This window comes from Jaculus jaculus, chromosome 1 (assembly GCF_020740685.1).
Source record: "Jaculus jaculus isolate mJacJac1 chromosome 1, mJacJac1.mat.Y.cur, whole genome shotgun sequence".
Classification (NCBI taxonomy): Eukaryota; Metazoa; Chordata; class Mammalia; order Rodentia; family Dipodidae; genus Jaculus; species Jaculus jaculus.
In genome coordinates this window covers 242,839,841-242,853,634 of record NC_059102.1, presented here as the reverse complement: position 1 = coordinate 242,853,634, position 13,794 = coordinate 242,839,841, and the positions used below count along the sequence as shown (strand labels likewise).

The 13,794-nt window shown below is 49.8% G+C and overlaps 1 protein-coding gene and 1 pseudogene across 1 annotated transcript in view; one reads left to right on the top strand and one right to left on the bottom strand.

Annotated features, from left to right (window-relative positions):
* Kdm5b (lysine demethylase 5B) overlaps positions 1-8,945 on the bottom strand; it is an 83,933-nt gene extending 74,988 nt beyond the window's left edge. The window contains exon 1 of the mRNA XM_045142292.1: positions 8,576-8,945. Coding sequence (XP_044998227.1) covers positions 8,576-8,782 — 207 coding nt within the window. The 5' untranslated portion in view covers positions 8,783-8,945. The remainder of the gene's footprint in view (positions 1-8,575) is intronic.
* LOC123457795 lies at positions 3,766-3,885 on the top strand (annotated as a pseudogene).
* Positions 8,946-13,794: the final 4,849 nt, after the last annotated feature.

Here is a 13,794-nt window from a genome sequence, read left to right as displayed (position 1 = left end):
TGCAAACCAATGTCCTCCAGCTTTGTGTGTGGATGGCGAATTGAACCCGTGCTGACAGGCTTTGCAAGCAAGCACCCACTGGGCGATACTCCAAGTCCATGATTTATTTTTTTTTTTTGAGATATCATTCTAGCCCAGGTTATCCTGTATATCACCCTATAAACCATGCTGTCCTCAAACTCAGGGCAATCCTATCTCAGCCTCCCAAAATACTGGGATTTAGCTGGGCATGGTAGTGCACGCCTTTAATCCCAGCACTCAGGAGGCAGAGGTAGGAGGATCACCGTAAATTCGAGGCCACCCTGAGACTACATAGTAAATTCCAGGTCAGGCTGGACTAGAGTGAGACTCTACTTCAAAAACAAAAAACAAACAAACAAACAAACAAAAAAATCTGGGATTTTTTTTCTTATAGTACAAAAATTTACACTCTTGTAGTTATAACTCCAGCAGAACAAAGTAATTAATCTCTATAACCCCAAAAAGCTTTAATAATCATTTTATTATAAATATGCTTATTTGAGTGACAGAGAATGATTATGGGTGCACCAGGGCTCTGAGGCAATAGAAGAAAATCCCCGCTGAGCGTGGTGGTGCATGCCTTTAATCCCAGCACTGGGGAGGCAGAGGTAGGAGAATCACTGTGAGTTCCAGGCCAGCCTGGTATTACAGAATGAGTGCCAGGATAACCTGGGCTATAGATCCTACCTTGAAATATCAAAAATGACAGATGTGGTGGCACACACCCATTTAATCCCAACATTTGGGAGGCAGAGGTAGGTAGGAGGATTGTCATAAATTCAAGGTCACCCTGAGATTGACTATATAGTGAATTCCAGGTCAGCCTGGGCTAGAGTGAGACCCTACCTCAAAAAAAAACAAGAAAAATTCCCTCCCCTCCCGACCCCAAAAAATCTCTGGGCTGGAGAGATGGCTCAGCTCTTAAGGTGCTTGCCTGCAAAATTTAAGGACTCTAGTTTGATTTCCCAGTGCCCACAGAACACCAGATGTACAAGGTGGCACATGTGTCTAGAATTCATTTGCAGTGGCTAGAAGCCCTGGCACACCCATTCTTTTTTTTTTTTTTTGAGACAGGGTTTCACTCTAGCCCAGGCTAACCTGGAATTAACTATGAAGTCTCAGGGTAGCCTTGAACTCATGGCAATCCTCCTACCTCTGCCTCCCCAGTGCTGGGATTAAAAAGGTGTGTGCCACCATGCCCAGCTATAAGCTCTTTACTTACCTCTTTTTATATATCTAAACCTCCTAGCATGAACCAATGAAGACTAGGGCAGAGTGCGGGCAGGGGAAGGGGGACTAGAGAGATGGCTTAGTGGTTAAGGCACTTGCCTACAAAGCCAAAAGACCCAGGTCCCACTCCCCAGTACCCATGTAAGCCAGATACACAAGGAGGAGCACACATCTGAAGTTCATTAGCAGTAGCTAGAGGCCCTGGCATGCCCATTCTCTCTCTCCTCATGCCCATTTTTCTTTCTCTCTCTTAAAAGAAAAAAAAAAAAAAAAGACTAAAGCAGGGCTGGAGAGAATGCTGAGCAGTTAGAGAAGACTTGTTTGCAAAGCCTATGGCTCAAGTTCAACTCCAGTACCCACATAAAGCCAGGTGCACACACACAAAAGTGGCACTTGTGTCTGGAGTTCACTTGCAGTGGCAAGCGGCCCTGGCACGCTCCTTCTCTTCCCCCATCCTCTCTGCTTCAAAAAAAAAAAAAAAAAAAAAGGAGCTGGAGAGATAGCTTAGTGGTTAAGGTGCTTGCCAACCAAACCAAAAGACCCAGATTCGATTCCCCAGTACCCATATAAAGCCAAATGTACAAGGTGGTACATGCTTCTGGAGTTCATTTGCAGTGGCTAGAGGCCCTGGCGTGCCCATTTTCTCTCTGCCTCTTTCTCTCTCTCTCAAATAAATAATACTTTTTAAAAAATTTAACAACATCAAAAGGGACAAAAGTCTATAAAATATCCCATTATTACCAATAAATCGAATTTTTTTGCTTGTTTTTCACAGTAGGCTCCTGCTGTAGCCCAAGCTGACCTGGAATTCACTGTGCGTCTCAGGGTGGCCTTAGACTCACGGTGATCCTCCTACCTCTGCCTCCCCGAGTGCTGGGATTAATGGCTTGCACCACCATACTTGGCAGTTTATCTTTTTAAATAAAAGAGCACACAAACACACTCTCTTACCTTTCTAAAAGAAAATACCCTCACTGCCAGATTTCTGCTTGTCTATATTCAAGTATTTCAAGCTTCCTGGACTTTGCTATTGTCCCCAAAATTTAACCAAGTAAATAAATTATCACTAAGATCTGGACTAAGAATACTGTAAACCTAGGCAATAGGACAAAAAAAAAAAAAATCCTTAGAGACAAAAAATGAAACTAACAATTAAAATGAAAGAATTCAAACCCTAGCTTTGGAGCCTCTAATCTCAGCACTTGGGGAGGCAGAAGTAGGAACATCGCCATGAATTCGAGGCCACCCTGAGACTACATAGTGAATCCCAGATCAGCCTAGCCTAGAGCAAAACCCTACTTCAAAAAAAACAAAAAACAATCCTAGCTTTAATAGAAAACACTTTCTCATTTTCTCTCCTCCACTCTCCATACCTTTTTCTGTCTGCTGTTTGAAATAGAGTCTCATGTAGCTGACGTTATGGCCTTGAACCCATGGCCCTCCTATATCAGCCTTCTGAGTGCTGAGATCACAGGCGTGGATCACCACAGCTGGCTTCATTTTGATTGTTAAAAGGGTTTAGATTGGAGAGAAAAGAGGAGGGAATTATGGTTTACTGTTTATAATTATGAATGTTGTCAATTTAAAAAAAGGTTTAGATTGAAGCAGGACATGGTAGTTTATACATTTAATCCCAGTACTAGGGAGGCCAAGGTATGAAGGTCTCAGAGGTCAGTCTGGGCTACAGACTGAACTCCAGGTTAGCCTTTAGAGAGAGATCCTGCTGAAAGAAACAAAGAAAGAAGAAAAGAAAGAGGGAGGGAGGGGAAGGAATGAAACAGAGTGGTGACGGATACCTTTAACCCCAGCATTTGGGAGGCATAGGTAGCAACATCACTGTGAGTTTTAGGCCAGCCTGGGACTATATAGGGGGGAAAAAAGTTTAGATTTTGGTTTTGTTTGAGATTCTTAGTGGTTTAAAAACACCTGCTGTTGTTTTGTTTGTTTTTATTTATTCATTCATTCATTCATTCATTCGAGAGAGAGAGGTAGATAAAGAATGGATGTGCCAGGGCCTTTAGCCACTACAAACAACTCCAGACCCATGTACCACCTTGTGCATCTGGCTTATGTGGTTTCTGGGGAATCGAACCTGGGTCCTTAGGCACCTTAACCTCTAAGCCATCTCGCCAGCCCTTCAATTTTGTTTTGTGAGTTGGGTCTTGCTCTAACCCATGCTGACCTGGAATTTACTTAGAGTCTCAGGATGGCCTCCAATTCATCGGGCTCCTCTTACCTCGGCCTCCCAAGTGCTAGGATTAAAGGCATAAAAGACACCTGCTTTCAAAGTCTAATGTCCCTGGGTTTCATTCCCCAGCACCCACATAAAGCCAGATGCACAATGCAGTATATACATTTGGAGTTCATTTGTAATGACAGGAGGCACTGGAGTAGCCGTACTCATTCAATGTCCGCCTCTTTCTCTAAAACATATTGGGAAGCTGAGTATTGTGACACACACCTTTAATCCCAGCACTCTGTAGGCAGGTAAGAGAGGCAGGAGGAGGACTGCTACGGCTTCCAGACAAGCCTGGAACCACAGAATGAGTTCCAGCCAGAGAACCAGCAGCCTCCTTGGTAGTGAACATAACCTGTTACTTGTACAGGTGCCTCTAAGGGGCCTTGGAGACAGTTTTCAGGTGAATATCCGCATTTCTAATCTCATGCTATTCCCAGTCTAGGCTCCAGACAGGTATGCGGGGTGCTTTTGGGAAGCCCCAGAGCACAGTGGCCAGGGCTCACACTGGCCACATTGTCGTGTCCATCTGCTCGCACCAAGCTGCACAATAAAGAACTTGTGATCGATGCCCACACAGGGCCAAGTTCAAGTTTCCTGAACCCGAGAAGATTTGTATCTCAAAGTGGGACTTGCCTTTAAGAGTATCACCAAGAGTTCAAGGCCACCCCGAGACTACAGAGTGACATCCAGGTCAGCCTGAGCTAGAGTGAGACCTTACCTCAAAAAAAAAAAAGAGAGAGAGAGGGACTTCACCAAGTTCAATGCAGATGAATTTCAAGATGTGGCAGCTGAGAAGTGGCTCATCCCTGATGGCTGTGGGTCAAATGTATCCCCAGTTGTGGCCCCCTGGATGAGGGGCGAGTTCTGCACTCATGAGCTGCCATTGCTCATACCTTACCAACCACACTCACTAAATCTCAGTTATGGGGCTAGAGAGATGGCTTAGTGGCTAAGGCACTTACCTGTGAGTGAAGACTAAGAACCCAGGTTACATAAGCCAGATGCACAAGGTGACGCATGTGTCTGGAGTTCATGTGCAGTGGCTGGAGGCCCTGGCACACCCTTTCCCTCTCTCTCTCTCTCTCAAATAAATAAATGACAATAAACTTTTAAAAAAAGCCAGGTGTGGTGGTGCATGCCTTTAATCCCAGCACTTGTGAAGCAGAGGTAGGATTGCCATGAGTTCAAGGCCACTCTGAGATGACAGAGTTAATTCCAGGTCAGCCTAGACCAGAGTGAGACCCTACCTCAAAAAAAAAAAAAACAAAATACCAGCCGGGCGTACTAGTGCACACCTTTAACCCCAGCACTCAGGAAGCAGAGGTAGAAGGAACACCATGAGTTCGAGAACACTCTTGAGACTACATAGTGAATCCAGGTCAGCCTTGACTAGAGTGAAACCCTACCTCAGAAAAAAAAAATCTCAGGGGGAGGGATAGTGGTGCACACCTTTAATCCCAGCACTTGGGAGGCAGAGGCAGGAGGATTACGGTGAGTTCAAGGCCACCCTGAGACTACAAAGTGAATTCCAGGTCAGCCTGGACTAGAGAAAAAAAAAAAAAAAAAGATATTGGGAAGACAGCCCAGAGGAAAGATAGGGCCAAAGTCAATTCAAAATCAAGGAGAAAGACAGCCTGGAATGGAAAAAGTGAGCTCCATCAAGTCATGAACACTCCTGACACAAAGTACGCATTTTATATCGCTCTTGTTCTGAATGGAACTAGTTCACTTAAAGATGCTGACTTTATTAAAACAAAGCAGTTTGATACATCATGGCTGTAAAGATCAAAGTAGTGACCACATGAAGTTAAAACTTTTAAGAAAGTGTTTATTGTGCCATCTGGGGTTTGATTTAAATCTCACTTTTGGACACTGCCAAAGAAATCTGTGGAATCTGTCTTGCTGCAGCAAGAATGTTAGGTGTTTAAAAGCAAGGAAGGTTATTGAAGCTATCAAATACACTGCATTGAATTTGAGATTCAAAAAGGTATTTACGAAAGAGCCAACTTTTTTTAAACCTAATAGCAAAGATCTCTAAAATTAATCATCTCCAAGCACTAAAAGGTAATATGGAAAGTATCATTTATCCAGAAATAGGCATCTCAAGGAGGAAATTACAATCTGTATTTTAAAGGTAATAAAAATTAAACGCAAAATTAATTGTAAGTTTTAAAAGGTCTAAACTCAGAAACAAGATCAACTATCCTATGTGATTTTTTTTTCAAGAGACAATGATTTAAATTGAAACCAAGCTTTATTATACTGTCTTCAAACTTGGGATATGAGCATATAGTGTTCTTGACTCATCATTTTTAATCACATTTACCTGACTATATTTTCACAATATTCTGTTAACTCTTAACACACTCATACACAAAGCAATGCGAACATCCTAAATTTTCGCAAGCTAAGCAACTTAGGACAGCCCTCATTAAGAAAGCAGCTATAAACTGAAGCTTTGTAAGTACCATTAAAGATACAAAGAAATGGAAACAGAAATGCTTTATAATTCTTCCCCTCACTTACTAACAAGTAAAATACCAAAAGTTCCAAATCCCCTTTTAATATAGACACCGATGTTCCAAAACCTCAACGAACAAAAATCATCTAGAAATACAGGCATTATATAAAGCTATTACCATAGAAAATACTTCACACTTCTTAAAAGTTGTATTTTGTTACAGTGTTTCAACTATATGAAACCACTTGTTCAGTTTCCCTGAAACAAAACAGTTTCTGAAACAAAGACTGTTTACATCTCTTAACAAGCCTTTGTTTCAAGACCCCTCTCTTCAAGAGCTACAAACTTCTGGATTTCCCTTTTTGTGGTAATAATGAGAACAAATACTGACAAACTCTTTCCATTTGGCACAGGAGTTTGTTAAACAAAGGAGGAAGCAAGCCCCCTCCACACAAAGGAGGTCTCCCAACCTGCATTTGCTATGTTTGTAGATTACTTGTTCTTATCAACCCTTCCTCAGGCTGTAGTATATAGTATTCAATACAAAATGGTGGCCATCATGTCTGACATTCAGAGTGGAAAAAAGGGAAAACAAATGCACATTTTGCACAGATTGGCATTAATCTGTTAGTCCAGATGAGGAAATGGGTAGCCAGACCTGGCCAGGGCAACACTATCTTTTGGGGAAAGGGGCTGTACAAAAGGCAAAGAAAGCAAGCTACAACATTTGCCCCAGCCCTGGTATACCACAATACCAACATGGAGGACAACTCCCAGAAATCGAATCCCTCTTACATTTTGGTTACTAAAAACTTAGTCAAGTTACCGAATATTTCTGGATAAAATCCCACTAATGCCAAAATGCAATATTCCTATCCATCCTTCCTAGTACCTAACATGAAGCTACACTGCAAAATGTTGGAGATCTGGTCAGTTCCTCAAGAACTAAAGCCCTGGGTCTAAGCAGCCGGGGGTTAACTTCTGCAGGCCTCTGCACAAACAGAAATGAAATGGATTTGCCTTGGGTTGACAATAATCAAGCTGTCTTCTTCGCAGAGAGAAATGGAGCAGTTATTTTCTGTGGCAATATTTCATCTCTGTTTTCAAAGTTGTCGAGAAAAACTAAAGTATGGTGACCGTGTTTTTCTTAATTATTTTTGGAAGGGAGGGGGAGATAAGGCTTATTCAGGGATGACCAAAACAGCTTTCCAATATACGATGATTATGTTCACAATCCCTATGGCTCAAAAATGCCACTGCAAACAGCAAGTTGAATTTAAAGGGGGGGGGTAGAAGGGGGCAGTTTTTATTCCACTTGGGAGGGAGGAGTGGAGGAGACAGAGGACAGAAAATTCTTAACACGGCAGTTAAACCTCTTTCCAACCGTCCCAGCCGGCCCAACGGTCGTTTCGGCCAAGTGAAGACACTCAAGACCATCCCGAAAAGGTGGGCGACAAACCCGAGGCTGTCGCAGCGCTCCAGTTCCGGCCGAGGGCTGGCGGGGGCCGGGGGGGGGGGGGGGGCAGGGGAGGAGTGGGCCGAGCTCTCGCCCGTGGACGTTGGGGGCCGTTGGCTTCGGAAGACACCCCAACACCCGGCGCATCCCCCCCCCGCCGGGTCCGCTCCGGGCCCGAGGCGCTCTGCCCACCTCGGTGGCTGACTGCGAGAGGCCGCGGGGGGGAGTGTCGGGGGTCCGGCGACACGGGGCGCCGTGCGCGGAGCTGGAGGGTGACATGTCCCCCTGCAAGCCCAGCGCCCGTCCGGCACCTCACCGTCACCCGGGCCGGGACTCCCCCGCCCCCAAGTCCGCGCAGGAGCGTCCCCGAGCGCGGGCCATCGAGGGGCGCGGGAGGCAGAGGGTCCCCAAAGTGTCCCCCACGTACTTGCACACGCACTCGCACGCACACGCCGTCAGCGATCCGCAACCGGGCCTCCCCGGCCTCTCCTCTCCCCCCCACCCCCAGCCCCCCGGCCACCACCATCATCCCGCCCCGACCCCCGACGCTCGGGGCCACCGAGAGCCCGGGCGAGGAGGAGGGTGACGGGGGCAGCCGGTGGCGAAGGTGGGGCGCCCCAGGTGAGGGCCGCAGCGGGCCGCCGCCGCCGCCACACAAAGGACCAGGGGCTCCCGCCGCCATATTGAAAACTTTGCTCCGCTCGGCGCTCGGCGACTCGCACGTCCCGCCGCCGCCGCCCACCACGCGCCCCCGGGGCCGCCCGCGCCCGCCCGCCCGCCCGCCCGCCCGCTCGCGCCGGGCCCCGCCGCCCGCCCGCCGCCTCACGCCCGGCCGGGCCCGGGCCCCGCGGGGTGCGCGCCGGGCTCCCCCCCCGCTCCCGGCCCGCGCGGCGCCCCGCCGAAGCCCCCGCCGCCCGCGCCGCGGCCTCCCACCCCGCGACCCCACCCCCGCCCCCGCCAATCTGGCGTCCGGCCCGAGCCTCGGGAGCCACCTCCGAGTCGTCGAGGGAGGGAGGCCCCGGCGAGGGGCGCCCCCCGCCCGCGCCGGCCCCCGGGCCCCGAGCGTCCCGGCTCGCTCGCCCCTTCCTTCCCTTCCTCCCCAGCCCTGCACCCTCCCTCCCCCCCCCGAAAAGCCGCGAGCAGGATCCGGGGTGCTGGCGTGACTCACCGGCGGCGGCCGCACCTTACAGATCCCCGTCTGCTCGGCGATGGGCCGGATCTTGTGGATGAAGGCGAAGGGGTCCGCGAACTCCTCCCAGCTCGGCTCGAAGACCGGACACTCCGGGGGCGGCAGGAACTCGCCCAGGGGACCGGGACCCCCGAGGGGCAGCGCCGCCGGGCGCGGGCCTGTGGGCAGCGCGGCGGCCGGCTCCATCACCCCGGGCTGGTGGACAGGGACGAGCGCAGGGCCGGCTGCGGGACACCGCTCTCCCCCCCCCGCGAACCTCCGCCCGAGCCCCGGTGACGAGCTCCGCTGGCTCCGGAACCTGGACAGCTCGGGCCGCAAGTCCGACTTCCACAAGCAACGGCAGCACCTAGAGCTTCTTTTTTTTTTTTTTCTTTCCCCCCCCAACCTTCCTCCGACGACGTCTTGCCGCTACCCCACGCCGTGCGCCTCCGCCGCCACGGCAAGGGAAAAAAAAGTCCCACCCTCCCTGCCACCACCTCCTCCCTCCCCCCGCCCCCCCCCCCGCGCCTGGCGCCCCGCCCCCCTAGCCGGGAGGGGCCGTGCCCTTCTCGCCCGGGGATGGAGTTGAGCCTGATGGTGCCGTTGGGACAACATTTACTTGACCAGGTAGCATGAGTTCCTGCCCTCAAGAGGGGAGCAGTCTGGCAGACAGGATGAAATCCAGACACCACCATTCAATCATGTCGTGCCCTTTGCCACGATGGGGTTGAGACACTTGGTAAAACTCAAGAGGGGCAGATAGGATCTCGCAGGTAGAACCTCAAGCACAAGAACAGCTCAGACAAGAAAGCAACAGTAATAAGGACAGTAATAACTGAGTGCTTGCATAACCTAGACATCGTGCAGGGTTACAGAGAACACATAAGCATTAGCCAAATTCATAGGAGTGGACACTGCTTATTGGGAGGTGGAGGTGTGGTGGGGCAGACAGTCCTCCCGTCACATGTCACAATTGGGCTTGAGAAGCCCAAAAGTCAAAATAATCCAGCCAGGCAATAATAGTTGGGAAGAAGCTATGCAAATGTAGAAAATAAAATTGGAGAGGGGCACACCGAGGGAGGGACCGTGGAGTACTATGAACGATTCAAGTGTCTGGCCACCGGCAATGCTGAGACATATACTGAGAATATACATATGCTGAGAATACACTAAATGCAAGAAGTCATTCTAAGATGTGTTCACACCTGCACATGTTGAATTTGAGGTGTCTCTGATACATACGACAGGAAAAATCCAAACAGGGTACAACCAAGGGAAGAAATCACAGCAGAAATTATTAACACCATTTTTGCAAAGCAGGCAATGGAGGTGCTGAGAGGTTAAGTAACTGAGATAAGAACATTGAGGAGGGGGTTGATAGTCCCAGATAAGTTGAGAAAGTCCCTAAGTAGAATTTGAAGGGTGAAGTGACTTCATTTATCTAGTACGCAGCTAGAAGTATGGGAAGGGACTGTGCCAGGGGCCTCCACAGTGAGGTGATGGTTCACTAGTACTGTTTTCAGACTCACCTGGAACATCTCTCTTATCCTTAAGGATTCTTCAATTTGCGGGGTGTGGTGGTGCACGCCTTTAATCCCCGCACTCAGGAGGCAGAGGTAGGAGGATTGTCGTGAGTTCAAGGCTACCCTGACACTACATAGTAAATTCCAGGTCAGCCTGAGCTACAGTGAGACAAAACAAAAAAGGATATTCCTCAATTTAATAACTTTTTTTAACATTTTGTTTTTTTGAGGTAGGGTCTCACTCTAGCCCAGGCTGACCTGGAATTCACTCTGTACTCTCAGGGTGACTTCAAACTCGTGATGGTCCTCCTCCTACCTCTGCCTCCAGAGTGCTAGGATTAAAGGTGTATGCCACCATGCCCAGCTAGGATTTCTCAATTTATTCAACTTACTCATCATAATTTTTTTCTTTTTTTTAGTTTCTCAAGGTAGGGTCTCACTCTAGCCCAGACTGCCCTGGAATTAACTCTGTAGTCTCAGGGTGGCCTCAAACTCACAGCAATCCTCCAACCTCTGCCTCCCAATTGCTGGGATTAAAGGTGTGCACCACCAAGCCCAGCTCATCGTGATTATTTTCTTAATACATGGTCACAATTTCAAAGGGCCCACTAAATTCTCACGATTGGTCATTTTTTAAAAAATATTTATTCACAATCAGAGAGAGAGAAAGGGAGTGCCAGGGCCTCTAGCCACTGCAAACAGACTCCAAATGCTATTTGTGCATCTGGCTATATGTGGATCCTGGAGAATCGCACCCAGGTCATTAAGTTTTGCAGGCAAGGTCCTTAACCTTTGAGCCATATATACAGCCCTCTTATTATTGTTGTTGTTTTGTTGTTGTTGTTTTGTTTTGTTGTTGGTTTGAGGTAGGGTCCTGCTTTAGCCTAGGCTGACATGGAATTCACTCTGTAATCTCAGGGTGGCCTTGAATTTATGTTGATCCTCCTACCCCAGCCTCTCAAGACTGGGATTAAAGGCGTGCCACCACCATGCCTGGCCTGTTACTTTTCAGACTTGTATGACCTTGAACTCCTGATCCTCCTTTTTACACTTCCCAAATACTGGGATTACAGATGTGTGCCACCAGGCTTGGCTAGGATTTCTCAATTTAAAAAGGAAAAAAGGGGTTGGAGAGATGGCTTAACAGTTAAGGCACTTGCCTGCGAAGCCTAAGGACCCAGGTTCTATTCTCCAGGTCCCACATTAGCCTGATACACAAGGAGGTACATGCATCTGGAGTTCGCTTGCAGTGGCTGGAGGCCGTTGGAGCGCCCATTCTCTCTCTCCCTCCCCCCCCCACTCTGTCTCAAATAAAATAAATTTAAAAAAAAAGAATTTATAAAAAACATTTTTTAAAAAAGGGAAAGAATTTGTTGCGGTGGCACAGTAATTTTCATCCTAGCACTTGGGAAGCTGAGGTAGGAGTCTGAGACCAGCCTGACTACAGAGTAAGTTCCAGGTCAGTGTGGACTGGGCATGGTGACCCCATGCCTTTAATCCCAGCAGAGGTAAGCGGATGGATTTGAGTTCAAGACCAGTCAGGTTAGCCTGGGCTAGAGTTATATCCTACCTTGAAAAAAAATAAGCAAAAAACGAATTAAAAAGACTTCTGTCTTCAATAAACTTGGTCGTAGGTACTTGGCCTTCAAAAGAATTTCCAGCAGTCCTTGAAGGTAAATCTTTTTAAAATTATTTATTTGTAGGAGAGAATGGGTGCACAAGTGCCACCATGTGCATCTGGCTTACCTGGGTTCTGGGGAATCAAACCTGTGTCATTAGGCTTCGCAGGCAAGCGCCTTAACCACACTAAGCCATCTCTCCAGCCCAAAGGTAAATCTTTTGTCTGAGCTTTGGGACTTGGATTTTTTCTCCTCCCTACCACAACAGAGATCCACACAAAGGAGACAGCTATTAGGATGCAGCACCCAACTAGCGGGGGAAAAATAATACAGTGTAAGATAAGAGAATGCAGTAGGTAGACCTAAACATGGCATGCTACTGGAATATAGGTGGCAGGTATGGAAGAATCTGGTGTAATATCGTTTAAACTTGTAGAGTATTTGAACATGTTTCATAATGTATTGAGAGAAAGAAAAATTGAGACAAGGTCTCACGCTTGTAACAGAATCTGGCCTGAATCTAACAATGTAGCCCAAGTTGGCCTCCTACCCCAGCCTCCAAGAGTCAAGATTTACCGGCTTGAGCCATTACCCCTTGACTTTAGCAAGCCACAAGCCAGGTAGGCGTAAGTTTGAAAAAAAAAAAATTTTTTTTTTCAAGACATACGTGGATTGTGACTGTTGCTCAACTAAAGGGCCCACAAGGAGCAAGCCTGGGAAAATAGCCCTCACTAGGTGCCACGAAGCTCCCGACTCAAGTTCTTAAGGTCTGCCAGTCGTACTTGTTCCATTTCCGGTAGTGACCCTAAGCGACGAGCCGCCACTGCTCTCCGATCGGGCAGCAGCTGCAGAGCCCCGCCAGGGCCCGCGGGACGTTGCGGGAGGGGGCGGTGGCCAGGCTGCTGAGGGCAACCTCAGGACCGAGGGGGAGCTCGCGAGCGGCGACAGCGCCCCCGCCCCGCCGAGGCCGCTTCCCCGTGCCCTTTATGATGTGTGTTTACATGCGCGGAGGGATCCCCGCCAGCTGACAGCCACACCGCGGCCGGCTCTTCTTTTTTTAAAGAGCCTAACGGCGGGCGGCGATTGGCCGCGGCTCGAGCCGCGTCAGCCCCCGGGGCGGGGCCGCGGACGCATTGTCTAGTCTGGGGCCGGCTGGACGCGCTGCAGGCCGGAGCTGGGCAACTCCAAGTGTGCGGATGCCCGGGGCTGCGCTGCCCAGGGCACTGGGAGCGAGCACCGTCCAGAGCCCCGGCCAGGTTCCCCCGGGAAAGCGGAGCCGCGGTGCCCACGGCCCCAGCAGAACCAAGTCCCGTTCCAAGTGCCACGTCTCCAGGAACCCCCTCCTTGCTCTCGGACCACACTCCGCCCCGCCCGGGACTCCGTCCCCCAACCACCCCCGTGTGTGTCCCCAAGAGATCCCATTTCTAGAGTTCTCTGGTCTGCTCCAGCCCACTCAACAGTCAGACCTCAGGCGCCCAGGTCCCAACCCGGACTGCGCCCCAACATCTGCAGCCTTCGCCCGCCCTCTGGCTGATGCGCTCCCCGCGCTCCTTCCGATCGCCGAGGAGGGAAGACCAAGCTCCTGGGTTCCAAACTAGTGGAGGGACTTTCCCTCCCTGGTCATCGTTCGTCCCCTCCCCCGCGCCCGGGACGGGACCGAGCCTCGGGATGGGGGGTGCAGGCCTGGCTCCCCAGCGGCCGGGTGGGGGGGGGGAGGCCGTCTGTGCAGCACGTAGCGCACGTGTCGGTGCCGCTCCCCACCCCCACCACCCCGCTGCGACGAGGACGCGACACCCCGTGTCGCCGAAACTTGTCCCTTCCGCTCGGACCCCCGGGTCTGGGCGCCTTCATCGTGCTGCGTCCGGTCTAAAACTACTCTTCCTGCTCATCCTTCTCCCCAGTCTCCACGATGCTCACGCTAGTCCAGCGCAGCTCCTCATCCCCAAGTCAGTGTCATCACTTGAACTCGCCACCTCTGATGCTTTCAAATGTTTGGTATCAGATGTCTCCTGGGGAAACCATGGGATGTCCCCTGGGTTTAATTGAGTGTCTCCCCACAATGTCTTGTTCCTGCGCT